Source organism: Zonotrichia albicollis, chromosome Z (genome assembly GCF_047830755.1).
Source record: "Zonotrichia albicollis isolate bZonAlb1 chromosome Z, bZonAlb1.hap1, whole genome shotgun sequence".
Lineage (NCBI taxonomy): Eukaryota > Metazoa > Chordata > Aves > Passeriformes > Passerellidae > Zonotrichia > Zonotrichia albicollis.
The window spans coordinates 39,092,522-39,116,077 of NC_133860.1; the positions used below are offsets into that span (position 1 = coordinate 39,092,522).

A 23,556-nucleotide genomic window follows, 5' to 3' on the forward strand; every position below is an offset into this window, starting at 1 on the left:
TTTAGATAAATAAGTAAATAATGGATAAGATACTATATCAAATTCATGTCATTGCTATTATGGATTCATTCTTCCTGTGCATATGCATTAGAATGAAATGATTACTTTTTTTTTCTTCTTGGTGAAGCCCTTGCCTATTTTAAATGAAGACTTAGAATTCAGATTGCGAAGTTAATGACCAGCAATTTAAGTTGGTTTTAGCTTCATTATTCTGTATAAGTGTCTGTGGTTTGCTGCATGTTAATCTAAACTTGATTTGAGACAGACTTACTGTTTATTCAAGGATTTTCTTTTGTGCTCATGGGAGCATTTCACAAACAACTAAGAATTAATTTAGACATATTCTAGATGGAAGGTTATTTTGGCAATGTTTTTGAAGACATGGTGGTATTAAAAGGTATTAAAAAATTTAAATCATTTGGTGTTAATGATTATTTGTCATTAAACTGCAACTGCTGTACATTACCAATGATATTCTACAGTGGGGCTGTGGAAATATCCATTAATATAGAATTTAATTTCTGAAAGAAGAACAAAACAGAACAAATTAAAAAAAAAGAGGGGAAAAATTCAAAATACTTTGGGGGTTGTATTAGTAGTATATGTTAGTACTGATTTAAAAAAGCAAAATATGAAATACTTGGCACTGCAGGACATTTTTTCCTGTTTTAAGGTATGGCATTATACATGCTGGTGGCATGGGAAAGTACCTCAGTGACTGGATCCTTGAGGGAGAACCTCCATTTGACCTGATAGAAGTAGATCCAAACCGCTATGGAAAGTGGACCACCACAGAATACACAGCAGCCAAAGCAAGAGAATCTTACGGCTTTAACAACATTGGTAAGAAGATATTTTTAAAAATACATTTATATCCTAAAGATAGATTCCAGCAAAGCCTGTATCTAGATTTCTCTGCTTATAGATGTGTTTTCTATCTTGGATCATGATCTTAGCATGCCATAGTTTTTGGTGATTTTGGTTTGGTGTTTTTTTTCCCTCCCTCTAGTTGGTTACCCTAAAGAAGAAAGGTTTGCTGGGAGACCAACAGAGAGAGCTGGTGGGCTGTATGATTTGCTAAAGTCAAAATGTTCAATGGGATTCCATGCAGGATGGGAGCAACCTCATTGGTTCTACAAACCTGGAGATGAGACTGGATACAAGTAAATGAAATATTAATTTTTTTTTTCTTGCCCTAAAAAATTGTCCTGATAGCAAAAGGCAGTCAATTTAAATTTAATGAGAAGCATGCATTTATCATTCATTGCAGCAACAGGTATCTATTAGATTAATTTCTATTCTTACTTTTTCCATGGTTTAGAATACATTTTATTCAGATAATGAAGATATTTCAAAACACACATAAAGGTATATTGTATGTGTTCTAGGTTTGAGATACCAGAAAGCAACCTAGCTCAAGGAAGAGCTTGGAAAACAACTTGTTCATTACCAATGTGTGTTTTTCTCCATCTCTTAATATTTGATCAGCAGCACAGTATAATATTTTAACGAAAAATCTTATTCCTCTCTGTGTAAGTGTCTGGAGAGGAGAAGCCCTATCTTCTTTGCTTCCCCCCCACCCCTTGTTGCTTACCTAGTTAACCTGCCTGCATCAGGAAGTCTCCAGCAAATAAATATCTTCTGTGAGATATTGGAGTCTAATCTAAATGAGGCTCATAAAGGAATAAAGAGACACATTTTGCTGTTCAGAAATAAAGCCTTCGACACCTCAAACTTAAATAAATGATTCATTGACAAAGTATGCTGTAAATTTACTCATGACAGCCCACTTCTTATTCTAACATTTGAACAGTTCACAGTTTATTGTACAAAGTGGTTGATATAATGTCAACCCATATCTTTCTGTGTTGGTAAAGGATTTTAATTATCAAGCTGTGTTAGACTAAAGAAAAATATTGGGTAATCTACCTACAACTAGGTAAGTCAATCTTTTTTGGACGATTATTAAAGTGAAAAAAACCTGAAGACTATGTTTTGCTGCAAAGAGCATAAAATTTCTAAATTGTGTTTTATGTGTCTAAATGCTGTGTTTCAGACCCAGTTTTCGGCGCACAAATTGGTTTGACCCTGTAGGTCGTGAGTACAAACAGGTTATGGAAAAAGTTGGTGTGATTGACCTGTCCCCATTTGGCAAGTTTAAAGTAAAAGGCACAGATTCTGTTAAACTGCTTGATCATCTATTTGCAAATGTTGTTCCGAAGGTAAATGGGACAGTGATAACTGTTGTAATGTACAGCTTAGACAAGCTCTCTTTCAGATATGAAAATGAACCATAATATTATAATAAGATTTCTTGGATACCAAATACACAGATCCTTTGGAGAAGTTTCTGTGTCAGATGTATTGCTCTCAGTTAAAAGCACACAAATGGAGTTTATACTAGACTAGCCACACATAGAAGTACCTTTTGGCAGAGATCATTGAATCAGAATGGATGAGGTTGGAAGGGACCTCTGGACATCAACTTGTCAAACCCCTGTTGGACAAGCATCACCTGGAGCTCATTGCTTAGGAGTATGTTCAGATGGTTTTTCGGTTAACTGGGCAACTGGCTCCTGTGCTTAGCCACTTTATAGTAAAAAAATATTTCCTTATGTCCACAGATAGCCTCCTGTGTTTCAAATATTTTTCCGAAAAATTCAAGTGAATCCTACCTGGAATTTTTTACAGTAGAATAGCTTGGCAGCTGCCTGCCTAAAATTATGTTTTAAGGTGGCAGTTTGAGCAGCAGAGCAGAACAGTGGAAGGGTCTCTTGCCTGACCACAACTGAATGAGTTCCCAAGGGAGAAGTTTTGTCTTTGTTTTCAAATGAAACCCATTGTTTTCCTCTACTCATACTTTGCTTCATACCTGGCTGCCTGGTGCAGGCAGAGTTGCAAATACTCAGAAGATTCCACTTCATCTCACGTGTATCATTTCTTCTCAAGTGTGGCTGTTCATAAATCCTGTGCTCAAAAATGGCATGCTGTGACAGACTACCCAGATTTCTTTTTCTTGGTCATCAGGTTGTGGTCCTGAGTCCTTTTTATTTCCTACTTTGTCCAACACTCTCATGTAGTGTCTTTAACTCCAGCAAGCAGATTGCTCCTTTCTGAATTGACTCTGCAGTTGCAGGATGATCCGTGTTGGTCATTTCAGCACAGAATTTCATTAAGTATTTGCAGTAGGTGTCGGTTGCTCCAGACACCAAAGGGAGAAAACACAGGGAAACAGCAAGTATGCTGAGACTATAGTTTTGAAGATAGAAAAACTCTTCTGAAAGGTTAAAGTCAACTCAGTGGAAAGGGACAAGATTGATATCCTAAGAGAAAAAAGAACTTGAATTTTCATCTAGTGATATTTTTTTACTCTATCCACTTTGTGATAACAATTTGAATTGAACGTTTCAGTCTAGTTTAGGGTAGAGGCAGAGTAACTGAGTCCTCAGTGGGCATGGATAATGCTTGCTGAATATGTGAATGTGGGGTAAAGGGAAATCAAGATTAAACAAGAAATTATGAGAACAAACCAGATGTTTTTTACAGAGTTTAATCAGCAATGCTAAGGGAAAGTTAGGTGGCAAAGCAGAAGGTACAATTTATGAGTCCACTTCAAAATCCAGCTGTTGTTATTTAAGCTGCCTGATTTTTAGCCCCATTCATGATGCTTGTCTCTATCATAAAATAATCCAGTGGAGTTACCAGAGATATATTTGCATTGCAATTGGATTGAGAGTGACCAGGATCAGGTCCTGAAAATTCAACTGTATGCCTCTAATATGCCAATAACTATACCTAACTATAACTATGGTAGAATTAATTGATGTAATAAGGCCTGAAAAATAATCTTAATATCTGAAATATATTTTTCCTTGCTTGGTTCATTGTATAGAATCTGGCTGCTGACTGGGTTATTGACAAGTTTTGGTGAGAGAAGAATGATTAAAGCAGAGAGATTAAATTCTGCCTCTGGAACCAGGCCAGCACAACAGCTATGGCATATTCACATTTCTGTTTCTAAGGATGATATATGTATGAACATGTATGTGTTTTATGGTCACTGCTAAGTAACTGTTACTTGAAATTTTGACATTAGGGATTGAGTTTCTATATGGAATCTGATTCAAATATGCAGACATATAGATTCATAGTCAGCAGCTACAAAAAATAGAAAAGCATTCATAAATCAGGGCCAGAAAAGCATAAGCCAGCTCTGTATTTCTCTCTTTATAGTAAGGGGAAAAGCATATGTTATTCCCTTGAGATCTAAAACCTCATTCACAAGATTGAAAAAGAATATTAATGTTAATTACATGGAGAATTTTTTATTTGGATGAAACAAATGTAGCTTAAGAATGCCTTGTGTAATGCATAATTAGAAAATATTTATAAAGGTCTTGATTTAACTTATTTTAAAAATTTCCATTTTTTCTATAAAAGAAAAACTGAAGTTTCTGCTCTAAAGCTTGAGATTGGCCAGCTGTGTCTCTCTCCACTCCTATTGAGACATGGCAGAGCAAACATTAAAAAATCGTTTTTCCAAATGAAGATAAATAACCATGTGTTTAATAATGTTTAAGAATTCAAAGGTTTTATTTTGAAATCTTAATAATCACAAATTTTACTCTCTAGGTGGGTTCCACAAATATAAGCCATATGTTAACACCAAGAGGAAAAGTTTATGCTGAGCTAACTGTCTCTCAACTGTATCCTGAAGAATTCATGCTTGTAACTGGGTCAGGGTCTGAACTCCATGATCTGAGGTTAGTGTATTTTTTTATGCAGTAAGTACATAGCTCTATACAGTCACATAAGTACAGAAAAATTTTTACTGAGTTCCAAATTCTCAATTATTACTCAACAAATTTTTCACAAAGTTCATGAGTATTCTTCTTATTTATTGATTTTAGTTTCTTAGAAACTTGGTTGACTTGAATTCTGAAGTATAAGCAGTTGGATATTGGATTATTGCTGATGTAAAAAGATGGAGAACTTGCTAACAGTTATGTAATCTACTTTATTGGAGGTAGTTCTTGTTTTGTTGTTGAACCTGTTTGTCTTAGGCATCGCATGATGTAACACAGCATAGCTGTTCCTTTCTAGTGTGTTCTGTTACGCAAAAAGAAAATTGGCTCTTAACAGGAATGACCCCAGAGGCACTGACCTGGCCCAGAGAGATAGGCAGTGCAGTCTTCTTGGCGCTGTGGTGGTGTCTTCTACTTTGGGCTCTTTTCAAAAGTGGAAAGAAAGGAGAGAAAGAGGAGAGAAAGAGGAGAGAAAAAGGAGAGGAGAGGAGAGGAGAGGAGAGGAGAGGAGAGGAGAGGAGAGGAGAGGAGAGGAGAGGAGAGGAGAGGAGAGGAGAGGAGAGGAGAGGAGAGGAGAGGAGAGGAGAGGAGAGGAGAGGAGAGGAGAGAGGAGAGGAGAGGAGAGGAGAGGAGAGGAGAGGAGAGGAGAGGAGAGGAGAGGAGAGGAGAGGAGAGGAGAGGAGAGGAGAGGAGAGGAGAGAGAGGAGAGGAGAGGAGAGGAGAGGAGAGGAGAGGAGAGAGAGGAGAGGAGAAGAGAGGAGAGGAGAGGAGAGGAGAAGAGAGGAGAGGAGAGGAGAAAGAAAAAAGGAAAGGAAAGGAAAGAAAGGAAAGGAAAGGAAAGGAAAGGAAAGGAAAGGAAAGGAAAGGAAAGGAAAGGAAAGGAAAGGAAAGGAAAGGAAAGGAAAGGAAAGGAAAGGAAAGGAAAGGAAAGGAAAGGAAAGGAAAGGAAAGGAAAGGAAAGGAAAGGAAAGGAAAGGAAAGGAAAGGAAAGGAAAGGAAAGGAAAGGAAAGGAAAGGAAAGGAAAGGAAAGGAAAGGAAAGGAAAGGAAAGGAAAGGAAAGGAAAGGAAAGGAAAGGAAAGGAAAGGAAAGGAAAGGAAAGGAAAGGAAAGGAAAGGAGGATGACTTCACTAAATTACCTCTCATAGATGAGCATTGTAATTGATATTTCTAGTGCTCTTACTGGATGTTACTGGTAAGTCAGTCAATCAAAATGAATCAACACATTAAAGACAGGAATTCACTACCCTAACAGGCAAAGAATAGCGTACTGTTTCATAACAGCCCCACTGGAATCAGTAGGAGCACTGGCACATTCAGAAACCAAATGGCAGAGCCAGATCTAATGTATTTAATTCTACAGATTTTCTGCAGTCGTGTTGTTACATGCCTAGGCCTGAAATCCTACAATACTGCTTAAAAATGTAGTACTCTATAAGATTTTTAAATATACCCATTTTATTTACTGTCTGAGCTTCCTGAAAGATAATTCACAGCTGTTGTTTTTTATTAAATCCTAGTAGAATTTCCTGCCAATACTTTGAATACTCTATTCAGGAAGCAACAAACCTGCTTGTACATTTCTGTTGTCACAGATATTTATTAGAGATTTCTTATGTTCAAAGTGTTTATTCCTTACTCTTCCTGTATGTTAACATTTTACTAACACATACTGGATCCAAGCCCAAATCTGTTGTCATTGTAGGAGATCACTTGTTTCTTTTATCTTGAAAACACTGTTCTAACCCCTTTAAATGCCGTTCTTTCCTTGCTCTATCTCAGATCCCTGTGTTCCTATGTGTCTCACCAGAAAACTCTGTTTGACATCAACAATGGATTTGTCTATCTAATGTAGCACATATTTGGTTGGTTTTGAGAGTCGGGGACTGGAGCTGCTGGGGAAATGAACACTAACAAAAAATAACGCCTAGTTAAATCTTACAAAATCAGTTTTTTTCATAGGAATTGTAACATCAGTGTTATGTTTTATATGCAGATGGATAGAAGACAAAATAACAAAAGGTGGATACAAGGTTGAAATAGAAAACATGACAGATGAGATTGGGAGTACTTGGTGTAGCAGGTCCATATGCACGACAGGTCCTCCAGAAGTTGACAAATGAAGATCTAAGTGATGCTTCATTTAAATTTTCTCCAGTGTAGACATCTGAAACTTTCCAATATTGCTGTTACTGCCATTAGGATATCTTACACAGGTAAGCAATGGAAAAAACATACACTTAAGGAAAGAGACAATGAATAAAATAATAAATGTCACTAAAATTATGTTGAAAACTAAGTCTTCTCATGTATTCATGAGAAGTAGGTTTGCTGCATCTTACATGTGAGTGTAGGAGGCATCATGGTACATTGATTTTTAAATAGGATGTGGTCAGGGTCTGTGCTGAGTTTTCCAAGACCTTTTCTCTAGAAATACCCTATAGTGTAAATATTTATTTTGCAGAACAAAAGGCCAGTTCTGATAACCTCTTTGGTATTTGCTGCAAAACCAACGTCAAGAACTGTTTTGGATTTCCGTATATTAGTGTTTGTAATGTGCCTTGAAAATGTAATGCTGTAGTGCTTAATATTTGGCTTTCCCAGTTACTTTTTTTCTTTTTACATCAATTTTGAGTGTAATAGACTGAATTGAGAGCATTCTGAAGCAGCTGAAATCCTTGCAATTCATATTCTCTTTCTGTTGTGCTAAATATGCTAAATACACTCATTCTTATTTACACTCAGTTACATTTGCTGTTCACTTGCCAAGTCATCATCTGTTCATAAATGTCCTTTATTTATCCTTGCCACTTGGTTACGTGACCTTTCCTTATCAGTTATTTTGATAGTTTTTTTACCCACAGTTTTCAGTTAACAGTTCACATTCGAATAATAGTACCACTGTAGGGCACAAATCCTGGCAGTTTTTGCTGGGAATTAGACTTGCTATATGATAGAACTGACCTTAGAGTGTGATTTAACACTAACTGCATTGATCCTTTACTTTTTGACTGAGGGCAGGAGTGTGTTTATTAGGATAATTTAGCTGAGATGATTAAAAGAGTAATTTTTTTTTTTTTTTTTTTGTGTAACAGGAGAATTGGGCTGGGAGCTCTACCATAGAAAAGAAGATTCTGTACCTCTTTACAGTGCAATCATGGAAGCTGGGCAAAAAGAGGGAATTGATGACTTTGGAACATATGCTCTAAATGCTTTGAGGCTGGAAAAGGGTTTCCGAGCCTGGGGGAGCAGAGGTCAGGAAGTATAACTTCTTCATTATTCTTTCTGGAAGTTTGGGGGTTTTTTTGTGGGTTTTTTTGTGTTTTTTTTTTAAACTTTTATTTTATTTTGGGTTTTTTGTTTGTTTTTTTGTTTAGTTTTGGTTTTTTTTTTTTTGTTGTATGCTTAATTTGGTTTGGGTTTTTGGTTTTTTTTGGTGGAGGGTGAGAGGTGTTGTGTTGGTGGGGATTTTAGTTTTATTTTTAATTTTGTTATGACTATGCAGTTTTTAGTCATAGTTAGCATAGCTGTTATTTGTACCATTTTCTCTGTTAAGCATGAGAAGAAAATTTTCCTCAAGCAGGAAAAGCTGCTTTCTTACTGGTGATTTCTAAATAAAAACAGTGGGTATACAACATTGCTCTGCTGGCAAAGAAACACTTATTTTGATTCACATTATTCCTCTGGTGTATAACAAAATTATGATGGTTTTGCTCTAGCATTTTAAAATCAAAGGTTTGGCTGACAGGTGCTCGAAATGTTTTATTTCTCTAACAACTATGTTATGAAAAGCAAATTTTTTTTTGCTTCATAATGTATTTGCAACTTTTTTGTTTCCCATTACCTTGTTCCTGCAGAATTTGCCCACTTATAATAAAGAGCTACTCAAAAGGCCTAGAGAATTTGGGGTAAATCAGTATAATTCCATTTCACCTTAAATTTTTCCTTTGGAAATTAAAGAACTCAAGAGGTTGGAATTGTGGGAATTTAGGGGTCCCTTTTGGTTTGCCCTGTGCTAGTTATTTTCATTCTTTCTTCAAGAGCTTCCTAAGAAATTATTCCCCCTACACCAAATGGGAAGGTGGTGACTGAAGCCGGTTTTGTGTTTTATTTCCCTCTCTGGCTAAACCACTCTGCTGTGTTGCAAATGGTGTGCATACCTCAGTTACTCAGTTTTCTGAAGTTGCATTCTGCTTTGATGGAAAATCCTGTTTCTTTCTGAAAAGTGTTTACTTTGCATATGGAAACTTAGATGACTGGTTTACACATCTACATGTCATATTGGTGTGTTAATTGATACCTTATCTGAATCCCATGCTGGAAGTGTATTCTGACAGAAGCTGCGCATGCACAGTGTGGAAGACTTTGGCACAGGAGTAAATAGAAGGATGTATAGAATGAATAATGCCCAATCCAAAAGCTATGATGGTCTGTAATGTATGGATGGTGAATTTATATCTTTTAACAGATGAACTGTGACACTAATCCCTTAGAAGCTGGACTGGAGTATTTTGTAAAGCTAAACAAGGTATGTCTTACTATTTTCAAAATGTTCTATTATGTCCACAATTATTCCTTAGGTGTTAGAACATGCAAAATGCTATTAGCTGGAAAATAAAATATATTTTCTAAATCAATGACTATAATTATAATTACTTTACAAGTAGCAACTTGTTTAAAAAATCTTCCCCATGTTCCTTGCTGTCAAAATTATACATTAGATCAGAAATTTGTAAATGCTAAATGTTGTCTACATGAGAAATAACTCTTTTTGATTTATTTTCAGAGGAGAATTTTAGTCATGTACTTTTGTAACTATATAGAGTGTGTTTACACAGACACACAGACACACAGACACATACATATATATATATATTATATATATATATATATATACACACAGAAGTTGAACAAGCCTGTTCATATTGTGGTAATATTCTACCTATTCATTCTTGTTGAAGCAGGTATCTCTAGAATTTTTCTCCCTGGCTACCACTCTGCTACAACAATTACTGAAAAAAGTACATTTTTTAGAACTACTAGGGACAACTGACAACAGTAAGTTAAATATTAGATAAATTAGTACACTGGTTAAAGGAATAACTAGTTGCTCATGGAATTTCTGAAGATGTCCTCTGCTCATAACTTGTTTTCACCTGATTTGAAGGTTAGAGAATTAAGGTAGTTGAATTTAACTGTGCAGTAAACAGTAAATATGTTGTTCGATCTTCTCTAATTAGCAACCTCACTTTTTTGTATTAATATTTTAGCAATTAAAATTCTGTTTTAGTCTAATAGATACAAAATAAAAGCTTGTAATTCTCTTTCCTGGTCCAAATGAATCACAAACTAAATGTCTTAACTCTGTCAAATAGAGGACCTTTCCACGAAATCTGGTGAAACCACATTCTCTGCAGATCTAAAGCCATCTGCTGCTATCAGTTACTGCATCAACTCAAACATTAGTTGCCTGCACAATGGATTTGGAGTTTCTAACATGAAAAATCTGGTCCTAGAGAGTGCAAGTGAGGTGTCCTAAATGATGGGCTATTTCTGACTTAATCTATTGCTTCAATTAATTTGGAAATTAACATAAAAGAATTACAGTATATAAATACAAAAACAGTATATAATATAAAGTATATAAATTTTTCTTCTTTCAAGAAGAGAAAATGTTTGCAATACTTTTAATCTTCACAATGATGCAATGTCTTATAGCAATAAGCTGTTATTATTTATGCTCCCTTTATACCTGAAAATGCAATAAATAGATAATAAATAGTCCTTGATATTTTTGCCCTGTTATATGGAGGAGCTGTAGAACTGATAAGAAGAATCTCAAACTTTAAGTTACACCTCTAAATAAAAACAAATCTTAAACTTTGCACAGGAAAGAATGTTAAACATAAAAGGATGCTTTTATATTTATGAAACAATTTCACTGAACATAACAGAACAAGACCAGGAAGGTGTTTTCCTCTCACTGTTGAACCTGTCTATAGAAGGTAAAGTTCTTAAACCTATGCAGGATTGAGGCAGGGTGTTCCCAAGGATGTAAATGGCAGTTCCTACATGTTACAGAGAGTTACAGCTCTCTCCATTGGGTAGTATAATTTCGCCTTAATCTGAGGAAGTGACAAGTGCAAGGGAAATACAGAATTGTTTAGGAATAAGTTGCATTTACAAATCAAGGCCTTTCCATCTAGAGGAGAGATTAGTAGAATTGAAGGGAAGGCAATAAAAAAATGTGACTTTTACTTGCTTTTCTTTCCACTTTCTTTTGATACATCTGTATGTTTTCTTCTTTTTTTTTTTTTCCCTTTCCTTTAGTTTGAGTAGGAAAGCAGCCATAAGCAGGGAAAGCTTTTGGAAAGCTGTTGCTTGCCAAGATACCCATGTGGATTATAGGCAGGCATTAATGTGCAAGAAGCACTTGATTCTTTAGTTGCTCTGTAGACTCTGCATGGTTGAAATGCAGGGTTGAATAAGTCCTCCAGAGGAGCTACTCACATTGTAGATAAATGGGCATGAATGAATGTCCCACAGAAATGCAGTGTGTCAGCCTGAAACATCTGCCAGTTTTGCTGAACTAATGTGAAAAAGGAAATAATCAATGTTTTTTTATTGACTCAAATGAGGGCAGTTGTGACTATATGTTGACACTTCAGAGGTACCGGAGCTAATTCAGCTATTGGAAGCACTCTGACACTGTAGCATGAAATGCAGTGTAAGATTATTTACTCTGCTTCTTGGCAGTTTGAGTCCCAGTTCCATGCCTCTGGTTTTGTTGCATGTTTGGCATAGCAGAGACCTCACCATTCTTTACAGCTGTGAATCAACACAAGCCAAACACTGTTTTGTACCTGTTTCTTTTGTTGCAGAAATATTCCCCTCAAAAAAGGGTAAATGAGATAAAAATTACAAGCAACAGATAATTAAATATTTCTTGTTGACATTTTGTCCTGTTCAGCTACTCACAAAGATTATTCCTTTAAGCATGCGCCCCCAGCTGGGGAAAGTCCTGATTTCTGTGTAAATCAGAACCAAAAGACTGTTCGGTTAAAAACTAGAGTGCTTCTTACTGTGCAACAAGCAACTGAAATACTCACAAAACTGTTGCGAAAATACTTCAGCACAAGCAAATCTTGAATGGTGTGTCATGCAAAATGAAAACAGTTTCTAAACAGATTAAAATGATGAAGAGCCAGATGCCAGTGAAGGTAATATGATCAAAAAGAATTTTAATTTCTACAATTTAATTTCTACAAAAGGACATTCATATATATGGGCAATATATATGAAGATATGTAAATTCCTCATAAAATCCTGATGGTCTCTGTGTTTAGAAAGTTTAGTGTGCATCACCTTCATGTACAGACAGACTAGTAATTTTTTGTCATGAATTATAGGAAAAACTCTTCAAAGCTGAAGCTGACTTCCTTTAATATCTCACAGGGTATTAAATTATAACCTGGCAATAAGTAAACCCATTTCCACAGTGTTTTTGTGGCAACTTTGATTTTGTCAGTAACTCTGAGGCCTTGTTCTAGGTGGTTTCCTCTAGAGTCTGCTTGATAATCCCTGTTTCACTAATGTTAGTGTTAGTTGCTTCCTTGCACAGATGAGCAGGACGGGCTGCAATTTAACTAAAGTGGAGGGACAATAACCTAATAAATTTATAATTTAGAGTATAAAATGCTTTCACAATTTTGCAACAAAATTCTGTCAATGGTTTAGGTTTTTTTTCAACATCTGTTGTCTTTCTTTTGGCTGTTCAATTACATTTATTAAGTTAGTTAATTAGTTGTTGGATAGCCTCATCTCATTAATAAGCACTCTGCTACAAAATATTTAGTAGAGTCCTAATGTTATTCACTGTGCCAGGAAATACACAAAATACTTTTAAGGAAGACAATCTGCAATTCTTTTTGGTCTGCATCCAAGAATACTGTTCCATACATTTGCACTTGCTCAGATTTTTGAGTACTCAATGATACCACCTCTGAATGCTTAAAATAGTCTTATTTTTCTACTGACTGTAATAGATCTGAAATCCCTATGAAGCTTGATGCTAGAGTGAAAATCTTTCATACTAGCTCACGGAAATTAATTCTGTCAGAAGGATTTTTATGAGCTCCAAGTCTGCAGTTGGCTGTTGGTATGTTTGTGCTAGTATTTTTGCTGTATCCAAGACTGCCATCTCCTGGTCCTGCTCGCTGCAGAGCTTGGGAAAGGAGTTCAGTAGATGAAGGAAACCCTTTGGAACTCTTCCTAGTGAGCTCTTGTAAGTCAGGATTTGAGCGCTTAACTCGTATTTTGTCTGTTTCCCCTAGGAGAAACTACTGTTTCGCGAGGCATTGTTTCTTTGCCTCAGCCCTCTTTATTTACTGAGGCAGGTTTTTTGTTCTTAATTTCAAACTTCTTTCCAGATTTTTCTATATCCAGAATCTCTTGGGTTTTTTTATGTCTATTCTATCAGGGCTTTTTTTCCCTTTTTTTTTTTTTTTTCCCCTTTGTATTACCAACCTAAAACCTTCTCCTTTGATTCTTGCTTTTTCCTTGTCTGCTTATCGCTAATTGCATTTCATCTCCTCCATCCCTGCTCAGTGGTTGCCTGAATGTCATTGTCAAAGCACATCTCTCAGGTTACAAGTGCTACCTCTTTTTCTCACTTAGACATTTGCTGGTTTTTACTATTACATCTGTTAGACACATGAGTATTTAATTTCTTTGGTATGCATTATGAAAGAAGTTTTGTCACTCCCTTCAGCTTCATATTGGGAAGTGAATGATAAGTTCCAGTCCTGAAGTATTGACCTATCCTCCAACATAACAATATATTAGATGTTATCTCTTAGGAAACAAGGATGAGCTATTCTAGGGATATGCCTCCACCCTTTTATTTCTTTGATAGCAGGCTTAGATTTACAGTTTTATTCCCTCCTCTTTCTAGTAATTTGTTTTTCTCCTGGCCATTTACCAAAACTGACCCTCAGTTGTTTCTGTCCAGCTCATGTTTCCGTGGTCCTGGTGTGGAACAGCCTGAGCTCCAAGAATTCTTGCAGGTCCCCTGATTGCCATTGTCTACCCTTGCTTCACTTTTCCAGCTTGCATCCCTTTTGTTCTGAGAGGAATGACTACAATAGTGGTCACTGACTTCACTCTGTAACCTGGAATAGGGTTGTGTTCCATGCCAGCTTTACTCCACACAAGAAAGGGAAGAGGAGGAAGAAAAAAGAGCAGAGGCTTTACTGAAGAAGGGCTAAGAAGCTGGAGGACAGGAAAAAGGAGTGATGGATAGGAAATCTGAGATGGGGCATGGTACTTCTTTCCCCTCTCCCTCCTTTCAATCCCCATTTATTATGCCAGTAATCTGCTGAGTGTACTTTTCCACCTAAGTCCTGTCCCCATTCAAATTGAATTTCAGGAGTGAGTAGAACTGTATTCTATCATTACACCTTTTGGTGTCCAGAGGGTCAGAAAACAGAGAACTTATTCCATAAATTCATACAGGTTAGGAAACATGTTAGAAAGAATCTGCAGAGATTTTGTTATCTGTATAAAATGCACACCTAGGTGACTCCCTGTGTGTTTCTTTGGCCATGTAGAGAAATAAGCACCACTTAGATAGGGATTTTTAGCCAAAATAATTCAGTAATTCATCAGGTATTTCTGTTGTATAAACTTGCTAGAGCTGACTGCATACAAGAAGAGCTTAGGTGGATTGAGTGAAAGATGCACAGGTGCTGGTGCCATACACACAGAATGGCCACCTCCCTTAAACATTTTTGTGTAGTGTAAGTTGTAGCTTTGATTCACTACAGAATAAGAATCTTGTCAAATATTTGCTCTCTGAGAAGAAAAGTTGTCTTCATTTATCAGGCTGGTGAGGCAGATATCATTTGGAGTGTTACCCTGAAATAATTAAAGAGCATCTAGTTATAAAAAATTTCATAATCCTGTATAGAGGCTGCCTCCAGAGTGTTGTAACATTATGGTTATAATAGATGACAGCAGCTGTTGGTGCTGCCTTACTCTGTTGGGTCACTCTGTGCTAATAATTTGGCTCTATGCCCACAATCCTAAATGATATTCTGAATAAATTACAGCAGTTCCTTGTTGAGAGAGTTGTATATCTTTGCTGCAAGTAACAGATATAGCATATTTCTTTTCAGACACTTAATTCTGATAAACTGCACAGACTGAGAAACATGGAAAAAAATGTTTTTGAAAAGCTTATAGATAATTTCTATTCCTTTGCGTCCCTTAAACTAGAAGAGTTTTTGCAGAGAATTAGAATTAGGATTGGGGTGCCATTGAAAGCCAGGTGCATTTGAAACACAGTAAGTTAAACTCCTCAAGGTACCTCACTGTGCATAAAAAAATCACCTTGGTTATAGTCTTGTGAAATCTTTCTAGAAGACAGTGGGTTTATCTTGTGCTATCAAACACATGGCAACTAACACAAAGTAAAAGACTGATAAGAAAGGTAAGGCAAATATACAGTGTGTTAATAGATGAATTAATCAGTGGTATCCCTTTAGCTATGTGCTATTTAAAAATATGGCTGATTTGTCTTTGTGATATGATTTTTCATTCTAATTTTATCTAAAACTTATCTAACACACAAATTAAGAGCAAAAGCCCATCTTTTATCTGGTGAACTGCACTCAAATTAAATGAAGTTAAACAGTAGATATTGTCTTTATCTTTGGTGTCTAAGAAGTGTTTTTATTTTATGTTAAAACCATTACATCTGCCAAAGCTAATGCTTTGGGAATTTGTGCCATAGTAATAGAAAGTCTTTTCTGCTTTATAGATTTTTTGGACTGTCTTAACTTCAATTAGTACAAAGATTTTGCATTGCTCCTACACATGATATAATTTTTTTTTAAACTCTGACAGCAAAAAAACAGCTTTAAATTTGATATTTGTTCAAGGCTGGAATTCTTCAGTGTTTTCATTTGTTTATTTTTCTTCTGTTTTGTTGGTTTTGGGAGATTTTATATTCATTTATAGGATTATACTGGTTTCAATTTTTTTTTTTGCATTATATTTTGCATGACGAGATAAAGCAAATAGAAGCAGTATGAAAACTGACTATTTTTCTCCTAGAAAGAAGAAGCATTTTTTACCAAAAATAGCCAGACTGAGGTTGAACACATCACCTTCCAAATTCTGTTTTGATTGGAATGAACAATCCTATGACATATACACTTAAATAGAAAAAATGAATAATGGTGGGAATACTTTAGTGTGAAATTGCCATAGGTACTCAAGAACTGTAAAAGAAGTAAACTGAAATAGTTGAATTCCTATAGTTGGAATTTAAGAAGGTGCTTTGAATATTTAAAAGTGCATATAGACTGGCAGTTGTTCATTATATATGCACATGTATTTTCACACATACATTTTTGTGCATGTTCATGTAGTCTTCAAGTATGTATGCATGTATGCATCTGTTTATGTACTTATACATGTTGACACACACATTTTTTGCAGTGTGTGTGTATATATGAGAGGTGTGTATTTTGTAGAGTTTGAATTCTAGGTTACATCTTGGTTATTTTTCCAAGCTATCGTTCTAAAGAGACTGGAATATTCTTAACCTTCAATGAACAGAAAATGGCAAAGAACAAGCCCTTTATATATTGGCCAAGTTAAAATGAATTGGGAAAGGATTTAATTTTGTATCTGCAAGCAACAGGCAAAAAATGATCCATGCTTAGGGAGATTCTAAAGCGTGCTAGCTGCTTGTTCTAGTGGTATACCTAGGGAATATAATATTGCATTTGAATACTTACATTTAGTTCCACAGTTGCATTCCATGTGACTAAATACCTGATATTACATTAGCATGAATAGGAAGGAATTGATTAAATGCTGAGTATCCCTGTAGAATGTTTACTTCTTGGTATTTCTGTTTGCTATGCAAAGCATTTTAGTCTGTGAGCCATGGTATGGTACACAGTCTTATTTGCATTTCTGGTTGTAGGTGTTTCCTATAGTTGCACCTACTCTGTAGCAGAAAAATGAGATGGAACTACCAGTAGCTGGTTATTCTCTGGTGTTAGATCTTTGGTTTATATTTTGCAGTTGCATCTCGACATTATATTCCAAAATGAATCCTCACAGTATTTTTTCTGATCTGAGCTGTATTTCATGCGTTTTTCCCCCAAAGGGTGTCAGCTCTGATATTTACGTGCAGTATCTGCTTTATCCCCTGCTGAATCACCTTAATTTTCAGACTAACTGCTCCTTAACTGGTTCATAAGCTTTTTTTTCACAAGTGCTTACAAATCCTAGCCTTTCACTGTGCAAAAACTCTTCATCACTGAAATAATTTCTTCTGAGCATACACATGGATTTATATGGACCTCAAGAAATAAAAGAACACTGAACTAACGGTGTAATATCTATTCCACATATATGTTGCTTGTAATTCTGACAGTGCAATAATTCTTTACTGAAATTAAAGTACATTACCAGAAATAGTATTTATTTTCCCTTAAACACGCATCAAATTAATACAATTCCTTCTTCAGACCTGAGATCAGCTGCCTTAAAATGACTTTCACTGCAAGTGAAGCAAAGGTTTGAAAGCTAGAAGACTTTGTAATTGCTGTTATATTTCTGCCCATGGGGAGGCTTGTGTGTATTTGCATTTTAGTTTAAATACAATTCATTTATTCTGTCTGATCTATGCCACAGGAGAAAAAATGGACATAATGAAGAATTTCTTAATGGAAAGAGTTGTTAAGCATTGGAAAGGCCTGTCCAGGGAGGTGGTAGAGTCACCATCCCTGGAGATGTTCAAGAAACAACTGGACATGACACTGTCTGCTGTGCTGTAGTTAACAAGGCAGTCATTGGTGAAAGATTGCACTCAATGAGCTTAGAGGCCCCTTCCTACCTAAATGTTCCTGTGATAGAATAAGCTCAATGGGATCAGATACAGTAAATACTGTCGTATATACCCTTGAGGGTTCTGAAACTTGGCAATGACTACCCCCACACTAGTCACTCATTTGTGCAGTCTTCTTCTGGAAATATGAGAAACTGTTTGTACCTTTCTAAGCAGACCGAAAAAGGGGACTCCAGACAATAGCAGTGTTCTTCACAAAAGATGCTGCATTATCCCATAAAATGGTAGATACGGAAACAAAATGTACCTACCTTAAAACAAGGATAAGGAGTAAACTGCCAGCTGTGCAGCCTGGCAGAGACATCAAAGTGGAATACTGGCAGGTTACTGTCATAAATTGATGATGGCTTCAAAAGGAAGCATGTTGACAGAGCAAGGCCCAGACTTTAGGATCTGGGTATTGGAATTCACTTCTTCTCATAGACACTGAAATGATGTTCCATCTTCTGATTTACAGACTTAACTGGGCAGTTAGTCTTTACCACAGCTCACTATGTATGTGTTTCCAGTACATTGGAATTATGGATATTAAAGGCTGAGATCTAGGAAAATGAAAACACAGAATAAAGTTACCAAGATATAATGTACCAGTATAAAAATACCAAGATACAAGACACTCTGCTAAAGATTTGATTTCATCTATATTTCATACAGAATACTCATGTGATAGGCAAACACATTAAGATACATTTAAATATTGGAGAACCCAAATAAACACATATTATCATTATCTTGTATTTTTTCAGGCAGCAGACTTTACTGGAAAGCAAGCACTGAAGCAGATTAAAGAAAAGGGGCTCAAACGACGACTGGTATATCTCACGCTGGAAACAGATAATGTTGATCCAGAGGGAAATGAAAGCGTGTGGCACAATGGCAAGGCAAGGACTATGGTTCATGTTGCAAAAAATCAGTATTAATTCTCCATGAACAGAATCTTTGAGTTTCAAAGTGTGAATGCATTATTTCTATTTTACTGGCACAGAACAATTTGAAGCTATGATAAACACACTAATCTTCAAGCAAGAAGTAGACTAAATACCTACATAGAAGATGTGAAATGCTGCTAAGAAACTAGGGTTGGAACAGACTAATGTACTGTCATCCATTCTCTTCTTCTGCAAGTTCACAGCTGTTTTAAGAAAACACTTTTGCTACTCAAAAGAAATTAAACAGCAAAGTTTGGGACTCCACACTTCAGCATATATTGTGTTGAAACACTCACTAGCAGTTAAATTATTATAGATAATAAACATATGCATGTGTATTGTATATGTTCCAGTGAAAACTTAATTGAACATAATAAGAACAGGGTATTTTTTTAAAAAGCAAAAACTTCCCGGTTTCAGGTGGTGTTACTCTCTGTTGAGAATATTATGAACTGCATGACATACTTGAAATTTGCATGATGTCTGAAGTGTATAAACCAAAATGTGAGATATCTAGTTGTTTGGGTTCTTGGCTGGAGTTTGGTGGTTTTTTTGTTTGGTTAGTTGGTTGGGTTTTTCTGTTTTGGTTGGGTTTTTTTTATTGTTGTTGTTATTTTGGTTTTGTTTTTTCTTCAGAAAATCCATGGCATCTTGAAAATAAATACAATTGGTTTTGGTTTTTTTCAGGTAATTGGCAATACCACATCTGGATGTTTCAGCTACGGAGCTCAGCAGAGTCTAGCTTTCGCATATGTTCCCATGGAACTCAGCAAAGTTGGACAGAAATTGGAAGTTGAACTTCTAGGTAAAAATTATCCAGCAACCATTATACAGGAGCCACTGGTGCTGACTGAACCAACAAGAATGCGCCTTCAGAGAAAGGGTGAAAGTCCCAAAATATAAACACAGATGACAATACAGCAAATTGTGCAGTAGGAAATAGTTCCATTAATATGCATACAATTAAGAGAATTAAACTACTCACATTTTCTAATTACTAAATTCAAGATCATCATTGCTATTCATGAGTGAGAAATTTGATGGCATTACTTCCTAATTCTCTGTATGTGCTGTTCACATTAGAGACCTGAGCAGAGCTGATGTGCTGCTGTGTGTTCTGCTTCTCAGCAGCACTTGAGAGCAGAAAGTGGCAGGGAACGAGCACATCATTGATTCAGCTTGCTCCCACACTGGCTGGCAGATCTGCGTTAATCCATATGAGAAATGTGCTCTTGATTCTGTCCAATAGCAAATTCCTCCCCCTCCCTCACACTCTCTGTTCCTCCTTTGCCTGCCCTTGAGGTAAAGTAGCTTATCATGTCTTTTTCACACATGAATAGCAAGCTTACCATAAAAGCATGTCACTAGTTCTACACAGAATGCTTCATAAGGAATTGGAATCCCATTAACCATTAAAAAAATAAAGGCATTACTAAAGGTAAGCTGAACTCTGGGCATTTTTTCTCTGCGTTTTAGCCTGGCAGAAATTCTCATAGAAGACCAAAATCCCGTTCCTCTCAATGAAACAGTTATAGGAAGCCCATTCTTCACTATTTTACATAAATCATCTGGCACATTACACGTAATATGCTACAAGAAACAGTATATTGTTGCTCAGTTTCTGAACAAAACTTAAGTTACAGATTTACTGTATTAAATCTGAACCACTAGACAGGTACCAAAGATAGTTTTTTCTTACTGTTAATTATAGATTGAAGCAATATGAGCCATATGTTATTACATAGAAATATTAGCAATGAAAAATATAATTAAATTCACAGCAAAGGAGCTTTATTGAGTGTCAAATATTCAATAACCTAAGTAAGTAGCATTGGGATAGTGTGTATGATGGGAACACACTAAAGTAATAAAACACTCATTTGGAATTCAATAATATTCTCAATAATTCTTTTGAACAACAATGTCAGAATTTCCAACTTAGTAAAGGTGTCCTTTAGGCTATAGATAAAAGTTTTCAAAGTATGTATGAATCATGTCCAAAATGCACTTTCTTCAAGAGAGTTGGTGCCTCTAAATCTTCAGCAAAGAAGCAAATGTATAAATAGTATACGCCAGGAGAAACACAATTTGAGTAATGAACAGTCACTCTTGATAAAGTAAGCTGACATTACATTGTACTGTTTTGAATATCTTTTATAAAGCAGGTAAAAATTAAATATATGAGCTCTGCCTGTCATACTATCTTGAGTGAAAAAATCCATTCAGAAATTATTGTCTGTTATACTTTCAGAAGTGATTGAGTTCAATTTTGCTGAACCATCAAAATGTTACTTTTCCTAAAGATAACATTGTTTGTAATGAGGCACTTAACCACTATGACTCTGTGAGCATTTAAGAAATCTGAAGTACAACCCAATGTTATATGCTTTTATTTATACTGTGGAGGAAAAGAACAATGCTTAGAAACATTGTTTTAAATTTTAGTATTTTCCAAGATTATGCAAATTCACTAGACACCACATCCTGAAGTGTAGTGGAACAGTTACTCTGAGACAGATTCATCTATACTTTCCTAATTAGCTTTGCTATGCCAAAAGTGTTCAACAATGCCTCCATATCCCAGCCTGACAGTTAGAATCAGGTTTGTAACTCCTTTTCTGACTCAGAAGAAAGATTAATACATCAGCTGGATCAATCTGACTGCAGAGGGGACAGGCTTTCTGCAGCTTGAGCAAAGAGGGATGAATAGCAGGTACAGTTGCTACAGTCAAGTGAACTCAGGACCTGTACGCTCTAGCAGCTTGTACTGCATTTCCAGCTGTAACCTCCCAACCCCAAATTTCCACGTGTAGCTGACGCAGACTTCTCTCATTTTACAGTCTAGTATTATACAAGCCCAGACACTGATTTCTGTGGGAGTTTCTCACTGACAGGTCTTGTGACCCAAGACACACCAAGACCAAGCCCTAGCTAATTAGTAGAAGCTGTATGAGGAGTGACTGAAGTCAGAACTTCATCATGAGGGACAGACACTGATCTTCTCTCTGTGGTGACTGGTGACAGAACCTGAGGGAATGGCCTGAAGCCCACTTGGGGGAGGTTTAGGCTGGATCTTACGAAAAGGCTCTTCACCCACAGAGATTTTAGGCACTGGAGCATGTTCCATAGGGAAATGGTCATGAAACTAAATTTGTTAGAGTTCAGGGAGTGTTTGGACAAAGCTTTCAGGCACAGAGTGTGATTCTTGGAGTTGTCCTGTGCAAGGCCAGGAGCTGGACTCAATGAGCCTTGTGGGTCCTTTCCAATTCAACATATTCCATGGTTGTAAGTTTCATATAACTTCAAGATTTAGATAAGCTAACTATGTTTCTGGGTCAAGGCAGTATAGTTCCTTTCTTGCAGCCAACTTACAAGACCAAAACAACTTCGGATTCATCACTGACCACATGTAAGGCAAATTAAATATCTTGTTGCTGTCTGTTACTTCTTAAGAATGCCTTTCTCTTCAACAATTAATTAGGAGCAGAGACATCACAACTAGTTTTAAGCAAGGATTGCTGAGAATTAGAGGTGCTGTAGCTGCGATAGCAATGTTTGAAAGTGCTTCCTAGTTGACCTGGCTTCTTCTTACTGCTCTGACACCCAAGTCAGCTTACTGAATATCCATCAGAACAGCTCAACATCGCATTCTGCACAGCACGGATAAATGAAACAGTATCAGGACAAAGCTTTACAAATCATGCCAACATGCATACATAAGTCAATCCTTTAAAGTTATTAAAAAGAAAATAAGTACATGAACCTGAAGAAATGCAGTGGGGGAAGTGTTCAGCAGCTACTGTAGTTTCCTGTCACTTCTTTTCGTTACAGATTGAGATATGATGTTGCCTGAACTTGTGCCAAGACACAGCAAGAGGAAGTGAATAAGAGCAAGAATGTTTAAGTATTGAGTTTTAAGATGGCTTCTAACCAATCAAACAGAAATACCAGTGTAGAAAGATTGGCAGGGACTTCTTTAGAGTTTTCTCAACCTCACCTCATCAGTAAACAGAGGAGACACTTCTGCAATGAGGTGAAAAAATGATGGTCATCTAGGAAATTTTCTGAAATACTCAAATCAGGATATGTAAAAAGCAGTTTTCTCAGACAGTTTTGTTTCCCATTTTCCTGTATTTTCCCATGTCCAGAGTTTTTGCACACCAGAGTAGATGTTACTATAACCATTTGAAATTTTGTTCCAAGTTTCCATAAGCTACTGCAAAAAGAGTCCAGGTCATGCTTTTTACAGCATAATAAATCCACACTGTTACTGTAACCTTGTGTGTCACGCTAATGACCTCTTTAATCACTGATCCCAAAGCAATGTCCAAATTATTCAGCCCCAAATTCAGAAAAGACAAACTGAAACATAAGAGACTAAACATAGGCCATTTCCTGCATTTATTCTTTTGATTCAAGAGAATACTGTCTGAGAGAAATAGTTTTTTCTGCTTGGGGTTCCAATTCCCTCAACTAGTAATGAAATTAATAAAACCCCAAAAATCCTAGAAAATATGACAGGCAGCAATATTCAGACTGACTGTGCAGTATCTGCAGTGTATATTTAAGACAGTTCAATGTAATGTTCTAACTATGGTCGGGCAACAAGGCTACCCAGTTCTAGTGGAATAGGACAACGAGTACATAACTCTTGATGTTTCTCTGCAAGGAAATATGAATTCAGCTGCATTTGAACACCATGATAACTTTGAAAATATGAAAGGTGAATAGAAATTATGAAATTTGTTTCAAAATTTCTGGTTTCACCAGCACTGTGCAGTTTTTCAAAGAACTTACTTGGAGTGAACAAAAAGTGTTTCTGTGGGAATGTGCTAACACTTGAATGAAACTTTACCTGTAGTAAGGACGTGGAAGAAGTTAGAAAAAGAAATAGTTCA

The 23,556-nt window shown here is 36.3% G+C and overlaps 1 protein-coding gene across 1 annotated transcript in view; it reads left to right on the forward strand.

Annotated features, from left to right (window-relative positions):
* Positions 1-20,100, forward strand: part of DMGDH (dimethylglycine dehydrogenase) — a 39,941-nt gene extending 19,841 nt beyond the window's left edge. Inside the window, 11 exon segments of the mRNA XM_074532887.1 lie at positions 674-843; positions 1,010-1,163; positions 2,057-2,222; positions 4,633-4,763; positions 6,801-6,864; positions 6,866-6,952; positions 6,954-7,020; positions 7,900-8,066; positions 9,273-9,332; positions 18,476-18,610; positions 19,346-20,100. Coding sequence (XP_074388988.1) covers positions 674-843; positions 1,010-1,163; positions 2,057-2,222; positions 4,633-4,763; positions 6,801-6,864; positions 6,866-6,952; positions 6,954-7,020; positions 7,900-8,066; positions 9,273-9,332; positions 18,476-18,610; positions 19,346-19,561 — 1,417 coding nt within the window. The 3' untranslated portion in view covers positions 19,562-20,100.
* The last annotated feature ends 3,456 nt before the right edge of the window (positions 20,101-23,556 follow it).